Source organism: Camarhynchus parvulus, chromosome 3 (assembly GCF_901933205.1).
Source record: "Camarhynchus parvulus chromosome 3, STF_HiC, whole genome shotgun sequence".
NCBI classification, from domain to species: Eukaryota; Metazoa; Chordata; class Aves; order Passeriformes; family Thraupidae; genus Camarhynchus; species Camarhynchus parvulus.
Window position 1 is genome coordinate 104,382,450 of NC_044573.1, and position 21,956 is coordinate 104,404,405.

At 43.0% G+C, this 21,956-nt stretch overlaps 1 protein-coding gene across 1 annotated transcript in view; it reads left to right on the top strand.

The window, feature by feature from the left end:
• Window positions 1-5,003: 5,003 nt before the first annotated feature.
• The window catches only part of GRIK2 (glutamate ionotropic receptor kainate type subunit 2), a 353,639-nt gene continuing 336,686 nt past the window's right edge, over window positions 5,004-21,956 (top strand). Inside the window, exons 1-2 of the mRNA XM_030944939.1 lie at window positions 5,004-5,138; window positions 10,348-10,752. Coding sequence (XP_030800799.1) covers window positions 10,638-10,752 — 115 coding nt within the window. The 5' untranslated portion in view covers window positions 5,004-5,138; window positions 10,348-10,637. The remainder of the gene's footprint in view (window positions 5,139-10,347; window positions 10,753-21,956) is intronic.

The following is a 21,956-nucleotide window of genomic DNA, read 5'->3' on the forward strand; positions in this document are numbered from 1 at the left end:
TGCAAAATGAGGATTGTTCATTCTCAGGTGCAAGACCCTGCACGTGCCTTTGTTGAGCTTCATGTGATTCCTGTCAGGCCACTCCTCCAGTCTGTCAGCATCCTCCTGGATGGCAGCACGATCCTCTGGTGTATCAGCTGTTCTTCCCAGTTTGGTGTCATTGGCAAACTGGATGAAGGTGCACTCTGCTCCATCATCCACATCATTAATGAAGATGTGGAATTATAGGGACAGAATAATGACCCCTGGTGTACATTGCTATTTACTGGCCTCCCACTAGACTTCTTGCTACTGACCATCATCCTCTGGGCCTGGTCCTGAGTCAGTTTTCCACCCACCTCACCATCTGCTCATCTGGCCCATACATCAAGTTCTTTATGAGAATCTTACAGGAAACAGTGCAGTAGGCAATATCCAGTGCTCTCCCCTCATCCACCAAACTGGTCACCTAATTTTAGAAGTTTATCAATTTGGTCAAACTTGGCTTTCCCTAGGTGAATCTATGCTGACTCCTCCTATCCTACATTTGCCTGTAAATGGTTTTCAGGATTAGGTGCTCTTTCACTTTTGCAGGAACTGAGATGAAGCTGACTAGTCTGGAGCTCCCTGTGTCCTCCTTCTTGGCCTTCTTTAAGAAAGGAGTGACATTTAGCTTCCTGCATGATATTTATTCAGTTGTTCAGAAGATACTTTTAGAGAGAGGAGTAAAAACTTGTCTTTATGTTGTCTACAGGTAAGAGTGATGATTATCAATTGCCATAAGGCTGTTTGAGACAAACATCAGAATATTTTCTAACAATAACAACAGCTAAGCCATGAAAGTCTTCCCAGGAGGGCTAAATATCTGTAGGAGAATATTGTACAATGCATCATGACTGGCACCAAATAAAATAAAACTTCCTAGCCATGTATGTATGTCCAAAGGCATTCAGACACAGGTTAAGCTTTATTCTTTTATGGCTTCTGGAAGTGTCTATTTTAGCCCTCTTAGTAATGTAATACACTTTAGTATGTCTCTTAAATCATAAAGTGAGTCAAATGTAAGTCTTGAATAAGGTAAGGTAGTCTGAATGCAAGATATTAATTCTAGAGTTATGGAATATCATCGTGAAAGAGTCTGGATGTTCCTATCAGCAAAAATCATTGGATGATTCCATATTGCTAGGCAAGAAGAAAAGAGAACTGTCTGATGTACAGATCGATGCACTATGAGAAACATCATGCCTGCTATGTCACACAGGTTGATACTTTTAAAATTAGCAATAACACATGAATAACACAGGTTACTGATGAGGTACATATTCCTCATCAATTTTTTATGTGATCCTTCAAACTGACATGGATATAACCTATGGCTCACTGTCTCCCTCAAGTGGATAATACAAGAAAAGGGATTTGTTTCTTTTAGACAGATTTTTTGTTTTTATTCCATCCTGCTTTGACTCATTCTTCTCTTCGAAGGGACATGGCTTGATACATGCCAGCTTGATACATGCCAGCTTGATACATGCCAGCTTCACCAAGAATATGAATATACAAGGTCATTATAAAAGCTGTGAAAAGGCAACATTTGGGAGGATAATTCTTTCTTTGCCCATGAGATGTACCAAAAATCTCTATGTCATAGCTGTAGGGGACAGATTTCCTGAAAGGCCACACAGTATTGTTCACAACTGCGAGAGGATAAAAAAAAATTAAAACAATAGTTGGCAGAAAGAACAAAAAACTCAGTTGTCTGCAATCTGAAATCCCAAAGGTTTTCTTCAGTGTTTTCTGTGGCAGGGCACAAGCTGTGAACCACACATTTTGAACAAATGTCAGTACTCAGATTTGGGTCATTAAATTGGACAGAATCTGTTTAGGGCTGTTAAGCCACAGTATCCAGAATCCCTAAAATATTGTTGTTTTTGTTGGTTGGGGGTCTTTGTAGATCTGGCATTATAAAAAATATTTGATGGAAACTCTTTTGAAAGATCTTAAATTTGGTCAATGTATGTGTTATCATAGCTGACCTAAATGGAAAGACAAAGTAGGAAAGAAAAAAGTATTAAATATTCAGATTTACTGGGTACTAGTGATAGATTTCTGTGGGGAAAGGATGAATCTGTCATCCTTTGGTAATTTCATTTTGGAAGTCTTAAGGGAATTAGGCTACAAATTTACATTACTCCTAACTGTGAGGTGTAAATGCACCTAATGGGAATATAATAAACCCAGATTATTTCATTTAAAATGTTTAAAAATAATGCTGAGAAAACCAAACAAACTCAACAACCATTCTCACAAAGATCTTTGCAGATGTGTTTACTTTTAATGAGGTAAATTCTTATTGGCTTTTATAAAAATTGTTTTAAATGGATGGTGCAAAGCTGACATGTATATTCTTATTTGATAAATTTATAAATTGCAATTAAAATAGCCAACAACAAAACAAGCAAGCAAGTAAAGAAGTTTGGGGACTGGCTTGGGGAGGTTGTGAGATTTTGTTTGTTTGTTTATTGTCTTTTTTGTTTGGATTTGTTTTGGTTGTTTGTTGTTGTTTTTGTGTTGTTTTGCTTTGTTTTTCCTTGCTAGAGTCCAGGACCTTATGTGGCAAATTCTCTGGTACAACTCATTTTGGATACTGACAAACTGAGTCTGTACTTTCCTGTTTCTTTCTAGTGGTCAATGCTGAAAAAGTCAAAGTTCCTTCGGGGTAACTGGGAAGAAACATGAGAAATTCTGTCAATATTGAAATGAAGGAGTTTTGCAATAGCCAACACTTGAGAAATTACAGTCACAAACTGTCTTCCCATTGTGTCCCTGACTTGCAGTGTGATCTTAGGCTTGTTCGTCCAACATTCCTGCTCCAATATTCCTCATTTGAGTACTAATGAGACATATGCAAAGTCCCTAAATACCCTGCACAATAGATAACAATAAGTAATGACAATAGCACTGGTGGCTCTTTCTTGTCAGAGAGGACCTAATTCTTGGTAAACTTTTGTTGGCTGAGGAAAGCATTGAGAGTTTAATGTCTGGACAGAAATGTAACCCAGGCAACAAGGGAAAAGGCTCTACATCAATGTAGTTGAGTTGAAGTGAATACATGAGGGTATTACACAATCCATCTACAATGTCAGAACCATACCCCTTTTCTTCCTCTGCCTTCCTTTCTGTCATCCTAGAGTGACAGTTTTGACTCATGTATTTTTTATGTTTGACTTGTTCTCTGTTTGTTCTCTGGTCAGAAAACTCTGGATAGTAAGTAGCAATGCAAAAGCAGTCAGTGATAAAACAAAAAGGGATGAAATCACCGAATCATGGTTTGCACAAGCATTTGCTCATCCGACCTCATATACTTCCCACCCTGCGGCTGGTCTTGCAGCGTTAACCTGCCTTGCCTACCCCGGAGATCGTGGAGATGACTTGGTTACTCCTGTGGCGATCCCCGCCACTCCTTTCCCTCCTGCAGGATCGCACAGAACTCTGCTTTCCACGACGTTCTTCCGCTCAGTTTTCCACCCGCGACCCGCTTAGTCCTGGAGTCCTGGAGAAGCAACCTCCTGCCCAGCTCCCTTCACCGCCCTGGGTGGCATGAAGCGCTTTGCTTTAGCACTGCGTTTGCTTTTAACAAGAGTTATCTCCATTACCGCTTCAGGCAAATGAACTGACTAATGAGTTTTTTGTCGGCCATGGAAGTGTGCTGCAAGTAATTAAGGGATGTGCTGTGGGACCGATTAAGCTGCAAGTCACAGCGGCCGGAGCCCAATCGCTGCGAGCCCGTCGCAATCTGTGCCGCCTGCGCTCGGCTCCACAATGGGATCATTGACTATTTATTTACTTCGCACAACAACTCTGCTGTTTACTTAATTATAGGAGCTTTTCAGTCACCCACCCCCACCCGCTCCAACCCCATCTCTTCAGTGCTTTTTGAGCCCTACCCTCCCGCCTCTGATAGCCGGTTTGTCGCTTGGGCAGATGAAGCGGGGCAACGCCTGAGCGTCCTTTGTGGGGTACGGGTTGCGCTCCCCCGGCGGATCCGGGAACGGCAATTTTCCGTGAGGGAAAGGCGAGGAGACAGGGATTTTCCTGTCAAATTGCTCATCACATCTGCCTGGAGGTCAGACCTCGAGAAGGCTGCACTGTGGAGGGGGAGGTGCAGGGGAAATCCTGCAGCTCTTCAAGGCATGTCCGAGTCACGAAACAAAATCGAGAGAAGCTCACAAGAGGCGAAGAGACGCCTGTGGCGCTGCGGGGGCGAGTGCGGCTGGGCGAGGGAGGAAATCATTGGCGCTCCCGCAAGGCGGGGCGGACGACACATTTCCCACCCCCAATTCACCAGGGAGGCCTTGGTCCTTCTACCAGAGCCCCCCTCCCGCAGCGTTGTAGCTTAGGAGCGAGTCGGGGGCGGGTGGAGGGGGGCGGTTGGGGCAGATGTGGTCACCCACTCCCTGGATCCTCTTCCAGCCCGGGGCAGTGTCCGAGCTTAGTACCCTCTAGTTCAAGGAAGGAGTGGGGACAAGCGGGTTTCAGCATGACAACAAGTCGAGAAGCAGCCGAAGCTTTTCCTAGCACCCCGCAGTCTGAGATAGGAGATTCAGTGGGAAGAATGGGGACGGGCAGGGGTCTCTGAAGCTGTTTCACAGGCGGCAGGATCCAACTCCCACTTTCTCCGCGTTCACAAAACGGGTTCGGGGACCCCAGTTGGGGGCTCGGACTGTTAACGCCGCGAATACTCGCTGCCCGGCGAGCTCGGGCTCTTCGGGCGACGGCGCGGGGGGAAAGCGCTGCGCCCAGCGCCGGCCGGCGGGCACGGGCGAGACTTGGCCGTGCGCGGAGCCGGCAGCGGCGGCCGTAGAGAAAGCGGGTTTCTGCTCCTTTAAAGGGCGCTGTGCAGCGCTCCCGAAGGGAGGCGGACCTCCCTCCTTCATCCCTTCCCTCCATCCCTCCCTTCTTCCCTCCCTCTCTCCCTCCCTCCTTCTCGCTCTCTCCCTCCCTCGCTCCCTCCTTCCCTCCCTCCCCGCTTGCCGCCGCCGTCAGTGGTGCCCGGACGCCGGCTGCACCGCAGCCCGGGCTGTCCCCGGCGTCCTGCCACCGCCCTTCCTCCCCCGCCTCCGCCTTCCTCTCCCTCCCCGATTCCCCTCCCGCAACTCAAGGTAGGAGGATGTCCCGGGGTCTCCGGCTGGCCGCCACGGCCGGAGGGGTTGCATGCCAGCGAGGGGCTGCGGGGGGGCCGGGGGTGGCGGGGGATGCACCGTGGCCGCGTCGTGCCGAGGGCTGCACACCACGATGGCTCTCGGCCAGCTGTCTCAGGGCAAAGGCGGGCGCTGAGCTGGCCGACCCGAGCGCTGTTGCCGCCCGGGTCTGTCCCTTACTGTGGCGAAAGCAGACCTGTCGGCTTCCTGTCTTCCTTCCATCGCTGCTCCGCATCGTCAGAGCCGCCGCTGTCCCCACGCTGAAAGTGGAGCTGGGGAAGAGGGAGCAAGAGGCCAGGGCAGCGCAGCCCCCCGATGCCCCTCGCCCGGTGCTCTCCCGGTGGCCCGGAGCTCCCTCCCGCAGCCGGAGCGGTGCTCCCGAGCCGGGCTCAGGGAGGCCGAACGGGCTGCACTGAGGATGTGCCCCCCGCTCTCATGGGGGAGCGGAGGTGAGAACCGGGCTCTAACTTCGCTAGAGTTGTGGGTGGACAGCAGTCTCTACTTCCGTAAGGTCTCCTCCTGCCCCTGCCCGGCCCCCACCGTACGGCGCAGACAGTCCCCCTTTCGGCTTATCGGCAGCCCTGTCATTTATTTCTGAACAAAATCAGCGTTCTTTGGGTGAGCATCCATCGCTAAAGTAGCCAGGGCGCCGACACTCTCTGGAAAGCAAGAGGCATTCCTGCCTACGGAGTGCAGGCATGATAGCAAGAGCCTTGCATGCACTGAGAAGGAATGAATAGATTGTAATGGAAACATCTCTTCACATTCTCATTAGAAACTTTTGGGGCAGTACAGCAGGAAAAGTATAAAGCATCATCATTTTCCTCCAAAAATCTTGCACAGCTTCCCCAACCCCAAAGGAAGCTGAAGGGACCAAAGGCTGATCTGTAGATCATGTCAGGAGTATTTGTTTTTGCTGCTTAAAACTTGCTAGGAAAGTGCATTGCTGTGATACTCAAAAGTGCCTGAACAAGTCTATTGCACACTCACTTCATTAATTAGAATACAAGTCTTTCCACTAGCTAAAAATTAATTACCATCTTAAAATGTCATTAATCTTTGGCGCAGCAGAAACTTGGTTGTAAATTTGGACTGAGATAATAACAAACAGAGAAGGACCTACGGGGTTTTTTTTTATAGCTGGTGGGAGTGAAGTGCCAGTGGGCCGCAATTTGTTTTAAATGATAATATCAACATTCATTTGAATACTTTGGCAGACGTTTTAGAAGGGAGGACTATGTTAGTGCTTTGTCAGCAAAGCTGCAATACTTGATTCTAGAGATCTAGAGATGCTGGTCAGGTGTTGCAGTAAGCTGTGGCTCTCCTCACACCAGATTGCAACAGCAGGAGGACTATGGTGGCATGTGAATCCGAAACGTTTGCAAGGATTTGGTGAAAAATGTCCGAGAAACATTTGGGGGACCATATGTTATACATACATTAAATTTGTAGCAGCTGTTGTTGTGAGAGGTCAAAATAGTAGATTACATGATATAAAAACCTCACTATCTGTTCTTAGAGGCACAGCTATGACCTGAAAATAAAAGCCCATTCCTTTTTAAAGTAATATGATAAAACTATACATCCCAGTAGGTGGCAGCTAGCTGGAACTGGGTTAACTTTTGTAATGATAACAGCACATAAAAATTAGATCTGATGGGAAAAGCTCCTGATATAGTAAGGTAATCAGAATCACATATCTCCCCTTTCCAAATGAAACATTATGTACATAATGTACACCATTTATACTTGACACACAGCTAAAACTGCAGTAGGTTTTTATTACCCAGAAAAGATGTAAGGCCTCAGACTGTCTCCTCTTCTCTCCCTGTCTATAGCTGGATTACTATTTTTCATATCAGCTACACTTGAACAGAGCCCTGTGTTTTTAAGGTGTCCTTGTGTATTGGAGATGTGTTACCACCATGTCTACAGTAGATGACCAAACAAATCAAAACATATATCCAAGGAATTGTAGATTTCCCAGCTGATGATCACTGAAGTGGAGAGGGCAGTTTCATACAGACTTTAATATGAAAAGAGCTGTGTAACAGTGGTGACAGGATCTCAAAACAGAAGACCAGCTTATCTACCATGACATTTTATTAGGGATTTCCAGACTTTGAATTGTACATCTCACAGGGAAAGAAATATTGAAGGCACTAAGAATATTTACCTGTTTTCACATTGAAATCAGTCTGGAGGATGCAAGAAGATATTATTTTGTTTTTCATGAAGAAGAAGTGGAGTTAAAGTCCAAATAACAGAAAAGGAGTCTAGGGTGGGGAAGACTGAGGCTTTAATCAGTTATATAGTCTATAAGTGATCTTCAGTCACCAAATATTTAAAGAGTTCTAAACGTCTGATGTCTTGTAAGATTTGATTTTTTTTATATAAGGGACTCCTATTCTTGAGAAAATATTTCTGGGCTAACTACGACTTTTTTTCAAGGTGGGAGCTAGGGTTTGAAACAAGGGGGAGGAATGTTAATACAGAGCATTAGGTGATGTCTGATAGTAGATAAGGAGGACATCGGTGCTTCTTCTGAACCCATAAAATGCCATAAAATATCTGGCTAGATAACATAATAGAGGGCATAATATATATCTCTAAAGAAGCCGATAACAGATTTTAATTTCCTTTCCTCACTGTGGGGATGACTGGAAAGGGTAAAAGCCCCCAGGCGTTTTGGCGCCCGAAGCGGGGCGGGGGGCGGCCGGGGGCGCTGTCCGCGGTGCTGAAGGGGCCGCCCGGGGCCGCTCCGGGCGCTGTCCGCGGTGCTGAGGCCGCCGCCGCCGCCGGGGGCTGGCGGGGGAAAAGGAAACTCGGTGCGAGCCTCAGGCGCCAGACCAGGGGCTGCAGCGTGGGCTGCTGAGTGTTTAATAGTAACAGGAATGAATTAACCACAAGTTGTTTTATGATTCCAGTTCTAAACGCCTCCGTGAGTTAGGTGCCCTGTTGGGCTGAGATTACAGGTAGCTGTGTTTTTTTTTCTGAGAGCTTAGAAAATCAAACTGGTAACAGGAGTCACTTTGTCCAAAGTGTATGTATTGTTTAATGTGCTAAACCTGATGATGAATATTATATTTTCAAAACTTCTCACCAAAACAAAATCTAAAAAATAAAAAAATCCGGTTAGACTGCAAGCTGCACCTGAGCATTAAAAACCTATCAAAATCATATCCTTTATTTGAGCAACAACAGGGAGGGAGGCAATGAACTTTCACAGTGTTCACGTGGGTTGGTTTTATTTCTCCTTGGACTATGAAAAAATAGAAACCAGTAGAAGAGAATAAATGAAATAGTAAATAGAAGAAAAAGCAGCTCTCTGCATTTTTTACTGGGAGATATTCTAAGTGTGAACTGAAGGAGTCGCTAGATATCCTTGCTTTTAACACTAGGTGTTCTTTTTAAAGTGCTCCAATAGTCAAATCGTCTGATTGAATTCCCTGCTAGACTGCAGAACTAGCCATTCATGATACTTATTTTTGACACTGCAGTTATGCCTCCATCTTAAGGAAAAAAAAATCAATGATGTTTAATAATCCTCTCGCAGACTGTACATTTCTTTTCATCAGCATTTTACAGTATTTTAAGTAAAAGTGTGCAGAGGAAATCAGTAAGGCAAAATGATAAAAAGTTACTTAGAATTGCAAACACTTCTAGGGGTACAGAGCACAAACACTACAAGTTATAACCCTAATGCTGCTGTTACTTATTTACAGGTCTACAACACACAGATGTTAATTAAGAATAAACTGTAACTCACCTCTGCCATGCTCTGCTTCTGATAGATTTCACAGTGTTCTCATTAGCTTGGCATCATTGGTATTTACTTCTGTAAAGTGAGGTTTATTCTCTGTTCTTCTGTATGTATCTGTGGGGAAAGTCTCCTAGTGATATTTTCTTTATTAATGAAAAGTAAAGGAGGGGGATAAAGGAGACAAAAGATGTCTGTAGGAGGAATGTAGAAAAAAATTAATTCATTTTCCTGATGGGAAATACAGGAATTATCTTTCAGTGTTTGTAGTAAAGCTCCAGCAGGTTCAGCAAATCCTGACTTAGATTGCAAAGTCTGACAGTCCTGGTTTAATGTATTTCAGTGGATGCAGACACACAACTAATTGCCTTTCCAAGGAAAATCTAAAGTAGCCCACAGAATGGGTTTATCTTTGGAACACCTGGTCAAAAATCAAAAATCTGTGCTGCATTTCCAGATATAAACTCCGTATCCCATTATCAAATTGGGAAATGCTGTTGTTCCCACTGAGGACAGCAAAATGAAAAACTACGTAGATCATAGTATAGGGAGGAACAGCAACATTTCCACAACACTGGAGTGAAAGGAAAGCAGAGTGCAAAATAAGAGAGTGGCAGAATAAAGTGAAAATCACAAACTAGTAAATCCCCTAGTTATTGTCTTTTAAGCAACACTGCAATTTCAAGCAAGTTTAGTGAAACAGGTCTGTGCATTCAACAAGGTTGTTCCAGCGCTGCTGATTCCTGTTACCTTGCAAAAGCAGGCTGGTGCTCCGTTATCCCTGAGTTCAGAGCAAGTTCCTAGGGACAGTCAGTACACAAGCCATAGCATTTATCCTACTTCGTGCACTAAAATGAGTAACAGTTAATGATTGTTAATTTTTTTTCCCCCAAACCTGAACGTTACTCTGATAACCTGCATGACTTTATTGTCAGCCTTCTCTTTCACAACTCCAAAGCTAAGTGATCTCGACCCAAGCAGTCAGCTATTGAAATACAGGAATTGATTTTCACACAACCCATTCCCTTCTCCCTTCTAGCTGCACTCCCCCCCACCCCCCGCCCCCCTTATAGCCATTGTTCAGAACAACTGAATAACTAATAACAGTAAGAAGTATGTAAATATAACCGAGCTGGGTTGTTTTTTTTCCCTTCCGACAAAGCTGCGATCAGATCGGTTGCATAATAGAAATTGGGAAGGCTGTCTGGCAGGCAGCCTTAAGCAGAGAAGAGCTATCTCAATTTCTCTCACTTAATCTTGGCTTCGCGTCAGAAGCTGTGCAGCAGTGCAGTAGAATGGGAGCACGGCAAAAGCTCCGCCAGTGAAACGCGGGCGCTCGCTATGTGGCGGTACCTCAGCGATCTCTCGAGCTGGATTACCTATTGATTTTCCTCCTTTCTCGCCTCCCAGGTTTACTCGGCTGGACGCTGTGTGTGTTTGGATTTCTCAAGGATTCTCCCCTGACTAACATGGATGTCCCACCATTCCTTGCAGTTGAAGGTTGCTCCTTGGCGCAGTGAATGAAGAACATGCAGGGATTGCTAATGGGTTTGGGAAGCGTAGACTCTCTGCTCTCTCTGTGACCATGCCGTGATCGTGTCTGAGGGCCACCAGTTTGCGTATCCTCATTCTCACCCTACCGGGAAACCTGACGGCTTAGAAGGGGGAAGTAAGGCAGCGCGTGTGTGCATAGAAACATCATGAAGATTATTTCCCATATTGTAACTAATTCAGTCTTCAGATGCACCATTAGACTCCTTCTTTGCTTACTGTGGATTGGATATTCTCAAGGAACCACACATGTATTAAGATTTGGTAAGATTTCCCGACACTTTTTTCATTGTATGTTTAAGCCTGAATGTGATGTGCGTAGGATTGACTCAGAAGGGGATGCTGGGGGAGAGCTGGGACGTGCTGCCGGAGTCGGGCAGCGAAGTCCCTCTTTATTTTGCATCCGGAGGGATGAATTGCTGTGTGATTTTTTTTTCTGTCGCTGCTGCTCATTGTAGCCGTAGTAACGGCACGATGGTGATGATAATTATAATAACAATAGAAAAAAGACTGGCGAACGTGGTTGCCTAAGGCTCTGCGCAACTTGTGTGGCTTCCTCGTAATTGTTTCCATTGTTTTGCTTTATTGTTTCCGTAGTAGGGGAAAGCATGGCTAATACGGTGATTGATCAGTTGAAAACCTGTCAAGTACTTGTTAAGTTTCGGCCGCCCGTCTCTGATCCCCCCGAGCCGATCCCGTGCGGGCGTAACGCTGTGATTTGAGACCTTTGGGCTGATTTCCTTTGAAGTATCTGTCTGTTTGCTTGACATTTGAGTGGCGTTTAGGGTTAGAGAAGAGATGATTTATGTCTTGAGCGGAGCTCGGGGAAGAGCTTTTGCGGTACCTTTCAAAAGCACAGCTTTTCTATGCGAGGAAAGTTGTAGGAGTTCCTCCCGCTCCCGGGAAAAAGAAAAAAAAAAAAAAAAGAAGAAGAAGAAAAAAAAAAGCAGATCAGAATGGCATTTCACGAATAGAGAGGTTTACAGTTTAAAGGCTATCCCAGCTGAACCAGGGCACTAACCTTAAGAGCTCTGCCTGTGCAAGCGCGCATGTTCGTGTGTCTAAGCGAGCAAGCGAGGGACAAATTCCAGCCGCTGCATCCCCTACAGAAGTTTTGCAGTGAGGAAGGGCAGGACGGGAAGTTCAGAAAGTAGGTCCGAAGGGGTCTGTGCGGCCGGGGGTGTCCGTCGGTGCTAGTCCGGGGCGAGATACGATGGGAGCCCCGCGTCAGCATCCTCCTGGTCGCCCGGGTACCGCGGGCGAGCCGCGGCGGGGGGCAGCCAGGAAGGGACAGGCTGAAAATTGCTCCCCCATACAAGCAGCATCCTCTGTGCCTGCCGACAGCACGGGCGGGCGCAGGAAGAGCGGATCTCCCGCATTCCCGCTGTCCGCGATAAACTGTGGCAGCCGCTGCATCCATTTCTTTGGGGCACAGAAATCTCTTGTTTTTGCCTGGGAATAATGCCTTGGTTGGTATCTATTTTAATTTAATTCAGCACCCCCGCACACAGTTTTATATGGAGAGGAAGGTGAGTAATGATTAAAAAGTCACCAGGCTGTTACCAATCTCTGAATTCCTAGCAGCACTTTTTTTCTGCTTCCATCTGGTCTAAAGGTGGTGCTTATGGCACGTTGCTCTTAGCAACCGTCCTCAGGAATGCCTGTTTCTTTGGACATGGCTAAATGGGCCCGTATATCATTGTGGGGTCTATTTTGCAATCAGTTTGATCCATAATCATCACAGTGAATTTAGTGCTAGGATGCCTGTAATATGGCACTGGCCGGCTGTCTATCTTTCCATGGGCCCCGAGAGTCTGTCTATAGGAGCCTGAGTTACTTTCAAGTATAGCTGTGCAACCGAACATCCTCCTGGTCACGGCACTAGCGAGAGGTGGACTTTCCTTCTTTAGAGCGGCATTCCCTCTGAAGTGTCAGTCCGGTGTACCCTGGAGACAGCCCTGGAGAGCAGCGCTCTGGCAAGCGTTAGAGCAATAAATAACCCCGCGGCTGAAAGGTGATGCAGCGCATCTCTGCTGCCCAGTGACATGGTGGTGCATGCGTATCTTTCACTGGGCTAACTTGCCTTCCCAGCTGTCTCCTGGTCACACAGCTGGCCAGAGAGTTGTGCTCACTCCACTGTTTGTAGCAGCGAGGTAGAAATCAGTTTCTGCATCTCTGCCTGCTTTTGCCTGTCTTGGAAAAGAATTGTCACCAAACCATCACTGAACATTAAAAGTAGGTAGGGAGCAGTTGATAAGTTTATTTTGTTATGGAGAATGTTAGACGTGAAAAGAGCAGGAAGACTTCTGCCTTGCTTATCCGGGCCTGTTGCACATCTCTGTTTTAAAGGAGTCTGGATTTAGCTTAGTCCAGGCTAACTCTGTCTGTGACCACGGGAGAACTTCCACGCCTTCTTCAAAGGCTGACATCTGTCTCTGCATAGGGCATAGCAAGGTGGAGGGAGGGAGCAGGGATTGAGCTGCGGAAAAGCTTCGGTTATTTCTGAGGGGGAATTCCCCACCGCCCCCTCTGGGTTCCCGTGCTATCAGTCCCTTTGGGATGCCCTGGTGACCAGGAGGACGGGATGCCGTGGAGTCCTTCCCGAGGAGAAGGGGGAGCTGAGGAGATTCCCTCCAGAAGGCAGCCTGCCAGCCCCCGCTCTTCTTCCTCAGCCAGCAGTGCTATGGCAACAGGGGAGAGCTTGAAGCCTGCCAGAGCTGCAGCCCCCTCATTCCTCCTGTGCAAATTAGCCACCATGGATTCGCATTGTCCTTCCCACGGCTCCTCTCGTTGTTGGGACTAGCCAGCAAGTCCTTTCTCTCCCTCCCTCTCTCTCTAAAGCTACCTTTTAGCAACCACACAGGGAAGTCGAACCGCCCGGGCTATTTGTCAGATTCGGGAGGTTATTTCTGTCTGTACCTTATGGAGCAAACACGGAGAGAGGCTGGTGCGACGGCACCGTTCCCTCCCCAGCGACACTTGCTTAGGCATCTGGACACCTGCCTGTTGCTGCTGCCGGAGTTGGGCATCACACCAGGCGCCCTTCCTGAGCGCCACATTGCTTCATGGGCCATGCCAGCAAGCTCCCTCCCTTGCCCTTTCTGAACAGCTTCCCACAAGCGAGCCCAGGGAGCGCTGGAGGTGAGGTTTGTCTCTACGGTACTCGAGGGTGTCAGATGGGACCAGCCCCAAACCACTGATGCGGATAAAAGGATAAGTCCCACCTTGACGAGGGAGAAAAGCAGCAGCCCAGTATTTGTCTCTCCGCTGTGCTAAGTGTGATAGAAACCTTTTCCTTATCACTTGGCACCGAACAAAAGCCGAAATACGTGACGGCCGGCACATCCTTTAGGTTATCGGGGATCACATTTCGCAGCTTACCGATTCACTGCTCCTGTGTATACTCAGACCCATGGCAGCGGCTCCCAAGAAATTCCAGGGAGCTCGGCGGATCCAGAACCCTGCAGGGCAGGGCAGGGCAGGGCAGGGCACGTCGGGCTGCTTTTCCCGGTCTGCCTTTACCTCCTGAAGGCATGTCAACACCATGTCCCCGAAATGCTGAATTAACAAGCCCATTAAGAGCTGTCAAACACCTATAATTGCTCACCTGTGTTTTCAGAAACCCACCCCTTGTCTTGCCCAAGGCAGTAAGAGCCTGGGCTATGTAAACCCCATTTTTTTCCCCACCTACTACCACTATATGGAGCTTGGTTGTCAGCGCTTTGAAGTCTGGAGCGCTCTAAAATGCCCTTTTTATTTAAACTGCTCGTTTCCGGCCTTGTCTCTACTGCTGTGAGCAGCTCCTCTTTCCTACAGCAAAGGTGTGAAGAGAGACCTGTGACGGGGAGGTGAAAGAGGTTTGGCCGCTGTATTTGCTCTCATTATTCCTGGAAAAGTGGTGGAAGACTAAAGATCTGCACTGCAGGGTGCTTACTTACCTGATAAGTTTTAACCCACTTTGTGTGATGTTTTATTTTCTTCAGGACATTCAAGAAGGGTAAAGACAAGTAGAGGCATATACCTGTAGTTTTTGCTTTTTGGTGCTTTGGAGTTGCCTGACTTGAAGCAGATGAGAGAGGGAGCTGAATGTTTTGTGTTACAATGAGCTACAAAGGAAGGGTGTGTGCGTGCATGTGGCTTCTTCCATCTTAAAAGAAAAAGAAAGTCGAGAGAGATAGGAAAAACTTTTCAAAGGAAAAAGGAAGAGTTTTGAACTCTCACCAGAAGCATTTCTTACTAGTGACTATTTTTTTTTAACACTACGCCAAGTCCTCATGAAGGCTAGCACTTTCCTGTTGCCCTACGTAAAATAATAATCATAGCAAATCCAGGATTACAAAATAATGTACTCTTTGTGATTTAGAAAAAATCCTCTTCATTTTTCAACTTTTTTGTGAGAACCCCCAGAGGGGAATTGCTAGACGTTTGAGTCTTCCTCTGTGAAGATTTAATATGGGTTTCATCTGACATGATACTTGGGTGAGCTCCTTTGTCTCAAACAGATTGAGTTTATCTCCATATAAGTGTTTTTATGAGCTCGAGTGTGGTAAAACCAGAGAAGAGGCTGGCTCATTGCATCCACTGCCTGTGGAGGTGACGCTGGGTGCCAAAACACATGGTTCTGGGATTCAGGAGACCATTTTAAAATTGTAGCAATTAAAACCAGCAAAGTCATGGCACAGCAGTGGGAACGAGCTCTGTGCAGATGTGTGAGACAGGAGGTCAAGTGAAAAATACCTGCTGGGTAATCGAGTGGAGTTTTCTTAAGAGAGTTGCATTAAACCTCCTGGTTACGTACTTTCTTTCCTTTGGATTTCGCATTGACGTCCTTTTAGTGGGAGAAGGTAAGGTTTCCGCCTCTATTTGAGAGAAACAAAAAAATGTACATATCTTGTTTGAGTGGGGAAGGCAGTCTGCCTTCAGATCAAGAGTGTGATGAAAACCTGCAAGCCAAACTCTCATGGCAGCCCTCGGGGGTCTGTGTCTTGGCAAGTCCAGCATTCAGAGCCAATGAAAAATTTACTGCCAAGGAGAAGAATCTTTCAATATCTGTTAACATCCTCACGAAGATGAGTTCAAAATCGGTCTTACAAACAACAACAGGAATCTTTGAAAGAAGAGTAAGGTTAAGAGCCTCGGGAAGGCAGCAAGGAGGTGAGAAGCATTGTTATTGACTGGTCTAGATTAAACAGCACAAAGGAAGATTTCAATTTGATAACGTCACAACCCTTCCTGTTTTTCTTTGCTGCTTCTGCTGACAATTTTGTAAGGTAATTAAATTGGCTGATTGAAGTCACAGTGGTCATGGGGCGATAAAGACCGTTTGGATTTAATGGAATTTAGAAACAACGGTGCACTGCACACAACTCTTACAGAACGAGAATTTTAATGACTCATTCAGGGTGCTGACTACATAGAACGTCCTGGACGAGTTTAATTGAAAGGGCAAAGCTGATTAGCTGTATACAGTCTTTATTGCACTAGATAGGGGAATTAGACTTATCCTTTTAAAATACTCATTATTGCATTATCAAGATTTAATGTAGGTTAAGAAAGCTTTCATCCATGTGGGCTTTCTGGAATATCCCCAGATCCTTTCACCCAGTGTTTGGAACACCAATAGTCTCATAAAATGATTTTCACACAATTGCCTGATAACTTGTATTCTTACTGACTGCTTATTCTTACTGATAGCTTGCTTCTTACTGACTGCTACTTGTCCTTTGAAGAGACACAATGTTCAAGTAATACCTCCAGTTTAAATGTGGTTGCTGAAAGAAATGGTTTCTGCCATCAGAGATAAAAAAACTAGAGAAAAGGAGATTTTTCTAAACTCAAATATTAGAGTTTAGTTTTATTAGTTTAGATTTAGAGTTTTTTTTTCCCGTTTATTTATGCATTTATTTTATACCAGAGAAAATCCCTTCAATTTAGGGAAAAAAGCAAACCAAACATTTTGTAGTCATTGTAAATAAAGCAGATCTTTGTACTCTGCTTAATGTATTTACCTTGTCTGTTTCTGAGTTTTAACCTTCATCCTCTTTAATCTCTTTCAGAGGAACAATTACTAGAAGGTATGTCAATAATGCAAAAGAGAAAATAGAGGGTGCCTTATTTCCATACTCCCCAATCTGCAAGGCAAATTAATTTTTCCTGAATAAGCTTTTTATAGTGTTATGCTGTAATGTATGTTGCAAGATTAGATTAAACAGCATGATAACATAATGACATAATGTCATTATGCTGTCACATCTGAACTGGAATATGGAGAATCAAAGATCACTGTCATATTAATACTTATAATTTTGTGCGTGTCCCATGCCATCCATGCTGTGTTTCCTCCCTTTCTTCTCCTCACTCCTGCCCCATTTCCCCCCGAATCCTTTGGTTCCTTTGTAATAAAACAATAGTGTTGGGCACCTTCAATTTAAACAGCCAAAGCTCTCAGTAATGCAAAGAATACAGAACAAACATGTGATGATCATTATTCTAATAGTGGAGCTCAGCCAGATTTGGATAAAGCAGGTGTTATAGTAGAGCTATGTAAAACACTTAGCAAACTCAAAAACATAATCCAAATTTTATTAAAAAGTACTTCTTAATGAATTAAAACTACCATGCTTTTTTTCCTTTAGGCAAAGTTTAGAAGTGACAAATGGGTGCAAATGCTCAAGTCAAGACTGCTCTTTTTGCATTGCTGCAGAGCTACGCTTGCATCAAAATTTGCAAGTGACTTGGATCAGTCATGGTTCAGATTTCCTTGAATGTTATTCTTCTAGTCCAAAATGCTATTGAAACACAGTAACTCATCTAGGAATGTGTTTGGTAGGTTGCTTTGAAAGGAAATACACATTTTTAGGTAACAATTTTTCTAAAGTGTTTCCACTTCAGGTGTTTCTGCCTGGGGCATAGAAAAAGAGGTTCCCTGCTGGTATTGTGAGTGGAGGCTACAGTAGGAGTAGTTTAAAGCACAGCTACACTGTAGAGTTTAGATCACAAAGTTTGTTCTTAGTCCACAGTAAACTTTGTTATCCGTGCACTGGAAGGAAAATTCATTTATGGGTTTTAGAGACATTAATTTTTGGAGAAATACATTAATGCACATTAACTAAATGTCTGCTTTATTATATTAGTATTTCCACTTACAGACTCTTTAAGACCTATTTTTTTTCCAAAAAAACCTATTATTTGGATTTGAGGTCAACTGAAATAGGAGTGTTGAAAGTGTCTGTCAGTCTTCTATCATGAAAAAAAAACCTCATTGTTAGAATCATTAATTCTTGTACTGATAGAAGAACAGTCCAGGGACAACTTTCCTATTTTGCTGTCAGGAACTGTTGTTTGGGAGACTTGATGTCCTTTTAAATTCAAATTATGATTACTTTTTCCCCCTCTTCTTCTCCTTTATCATTATATTTTATGTCTCTGTTTACTAATTTGAAAAACATACAATCTGATTTCAGTATGTTATGAATATGAACGAGGCCAAACTTTCTCCAGAGAAAGAGGTTCTCATTTATTAAAATAGCTACAAAGAACGGAGTACCCAGGATAAGCCCAGGCACCCACACAGCGAGCCAAAAACAAAAACAGTGCGCTAACCTCAAGTGCACTGGGTTCTTCCCAAAACCAAACCAGTATCCAAAAACAAGAACCCCAACCCAACCGAATTTCCCCATTTATAGCCCCCTTTGAGTCCAGGATTGGTCCATTTTGGATCCACATGATGATTGGTCCATTTCCAGGCTTCTCATTGGTCTTTAACGCCGTTCATTGTGGACCAATTGTTTCTGCAGGGCTTCGAATGATTGGTCAGGTCTTCCATCCAATCCCTCTTCGACCCCGCCTTGCCCCGCCAGACCGCTGTTCCGCCAAATCCTGGACCCTTCTCCTAGCTCATTCTAATAAGCCCCCCCCTTTAACATAATACAATTAATATAACATAATTAATACAATATAATTGAACTATATACCCTAATTTAACTTAACTTTTACCTATAACAAGTATGTGTAGCTAAAGGTTAGCATCATATATTTACAGACAAATGGAAAAATGTGGTTTCATGGATGGGCAGAATAATTTTGAGAGAAAAATATTTGTTTGGTTAGTTTTTTGTTAAATTTTTGTACCTTGATCCTGTATTTTGATCCTTTCCTCACACTTTGTCCTTTTCCTTATTTATTTTGAAATGGTGAAATGGAAAGTGATTACTTATATGAAAAAGGAATGTATATTTGAATATGATTTTTTTCTCGTCCTTCTTGGAAGGTCTTTGTTTTTCTAACTTTCTGGGAAAATTCATGGAAAAAGTAAAAAAAATCTGGAAGTCCTCATTTCTGTCTTGAAACTAAACTCCTAGTCCAAGCCATGCCTTAGGGCTCCTCTGCAGCATTTGGAGAGTGAAAGAGGCAGAAGGATTAGACAAGGTTGACTTAAGCTGGATAACTCTAAGATGGCTTAAGTTAGGCTAGATGAACCATGTCTCTCATGGAATCAGCAATAAGCGGAAGTCAAAGTGCGGTTTTTTGTTTTCTCCCCAGGCTTTGGTGTCTATCACAGCATATTGAATTTTTTTCAGATGGAAATTTATGATGATGATGATATATCAATGGGTCATCAGTTTCTTCCTGACACGAAAATACAAAAATGCTGAATCAGAGACTGCTCACTCATGCTGCTAAAAACTCTCCAGCAAGTGGGTGGTGCTTGTTTTCACAATAGATAATCATAGTTAGTCCTGTAAATGAGGACTTGTTTGTGAACACATATATTTAACTGATTACTTTACAGAAATTTATTGAATAAAGCTTACCAAGCTTGCTTCAAAAGGTGCAGAAATATTTCACTCTGAAAAACTGTACCATTTTCATATGTAGTTCCTTAGTACGTCCAGTACAATATTTCAAATTGTTACATTTCTCTGAATACAGAAATATCTATTACTTTAAAATGTTTTGTGTCCTAAGGTAATTGGTACTGAATGTAAAAAACTTTTCTTAAAAATAAAGCATATACATGATTAGGTAATAATCTGAGTAAATTTATTAAAGATTAGTTGATTGAACTTGCCATCCATTTGGGCTTTTGTCCTTCCCTGGGAGCTAAATATATACAAGATATTTCAATCAGCTCAAGAGCTAAACATATGTCAGCTATATCAATCAACCCACATTTATGCTGTTATTTAGAAGTTGCACAATTAGGACATGATTTACCAAAGAGTCCATAATTAAAATAATTACACTACTAAGCATGAAACATTTATAAGAAAATCTGGGTCTCACAGTTGACAATTGTAAAATTTGACTTTCTCTTTTTTAAGCATGCAAGCAAATATTTCCAGTCCTGCCCCAACTGTTCAGATTGCAAAACTTTGATGAAGCCAGTTCTTCTACTTACTTGGAAACCAATTAATTCTTCTATTTCTACCTATATTTTTATAGTGTGAGTGCTCAATCATCAGTCAGTACCAAATATTGAGATTGTCAGAAATGCACAGTCCTTGAGAGTTTAGTGCAAAGTTGTCTTATGATGGTGTGCTTTTATATTTACACCACGGATGAGAAGAAATTATGTAAAGTTTCTTATATGTAGTGATTCAAAACAACAATTTATGGATCAAATATTGGAATAAGTTGCTGTATGCCTGAGGTCTGATTATCCTCTTTGTTCTGCTCAGTGGCTTATGTTAATATGAATATAAGAATCAAAGCTGTAAGCTGTAGCATGCTGTTCAGAAAAAGAGTGGCTTAGATTTCTCTCATGCTAAAATGAAGAAATTGTGTTAAAGTTCATGGGTATTTGCCAGTTTATCCTAGGTACAGTCATTGCCTGTATGAACTGGTGATGGAATATTCTTCCTAAGTTGCATGATTAGGTCCATAGTGATGTTGAATACAATGCTCTTCAAGTCAAACCACTTGTGCTGGTTACCATTAGCAAAGGTGCTAATTCCAGGACCTGTCTTTCCTTGTAATTTTTTTCCCCAATTATCTTTTAAAGTTACACTACCTTTTTTTGCACCTCCGTTTGTTGTTCACTTATTATTTACCTTAGCAATATAGAGGCATGTACTATAAAACAAATTCAACATGATAAAATATTTGACTGATGGTGCTTTTTGGTTTTGATTTTTTTTAAAGTTGAAAATGGTATACTCACTGGTTACTGCAGTTCAATAGTAGAATAACTTGTTTTACTGATCAAATGCTGTAACACAATCAGCAACATTGTGTACTATGTAGAAATATATGTAAATAACAGTAGCAAACATAAAGATTACATATTCTGTAAGAGGAAACTATTTTCCAAAGTAATAACCTCACTGATATTTGGAACATTTATCCTACAAGGCAGGAAATCTTTAAAAGAAGTTCCATGATACTTATTTGTTAAGAATTTGGTAAAAGGTACTTTAGCAAAATTAGAATGACACAGAGTACTCTAAAAGAGCAGAACTAATTTTCTTTTAAAATGCTTAATCAGAGTGGTTTTAGGTTTTATATATTATATAATAATGGGAATATGTATGTTCACATTTTATGCATTTTAATAGCAAATATTTAAATAAAGGCTTAATAATGTCATAGAGAACTTTTAATAAATTATCAGCATGCATTTGAGTATTAAAATTCATCATTCTTTTTTCTCATTGGGCCACTTAATGACCAATATTAGGACTGAGCCCTAGGGAATCTAACTTGTAACCTCTTTGCTTATCTGATTTCTACTGTTCAGCAATGTTTACAGTTTTCATGTATGGTATACTAACAAAGTTGGGATTTTTTATTCAAATGATGAGAAGACCTTACCCCAGCCACAGTTTCAAGTTAATGATTATGTATTTTTAAAAAGCATTTATATACTGCTTAGAAATACCTATTTTCTCTGGTGTTTGAGGCCCCCATATATGCTTCTAGTCCCTTCAGCAATGGAAGTTTGATGTTTCACTCTCTAAATCTGATTTTTGAAAATATTACATTGCAAAATTCAAATGCAAGGCCAATTACTGGTCATAGCTAATTTGAGAGGAAACTTGTACTCTTATTTTTAAAACAAAATATCAATTACTGAAGGAGTATGTCTTGCTATTTTTTAACAACTGTGCTTTTGAACCAGTCCATTTTCAAAGCTAAGTTTTTGATGCTTTCCTTCATACTTTGAGGTGCTGATCTATTTCAGTCAATGAACTACTTGGACATGCTCCCAGACAGTCCTGACAACACTGTTCTCTTCATTTTGTTGAAAGAAAAAAAGTTGATAAGTGGGATGGAGGTGGTTTGAGAAAAATAATGCAGATGAATTCAAGGCCATCAGTGCTGAACAAATAACAGAAAGGAATTGAAGAGGGTTAATGGAAAAAAAACCCCACTGTTTGCCTAAAAAGGCCATATACAATTGTGCAAATAGTAAGATTTTTGTTTCTGTCTAGTCAAAATCAAGCATAAAGATAACATTTGACAAAATG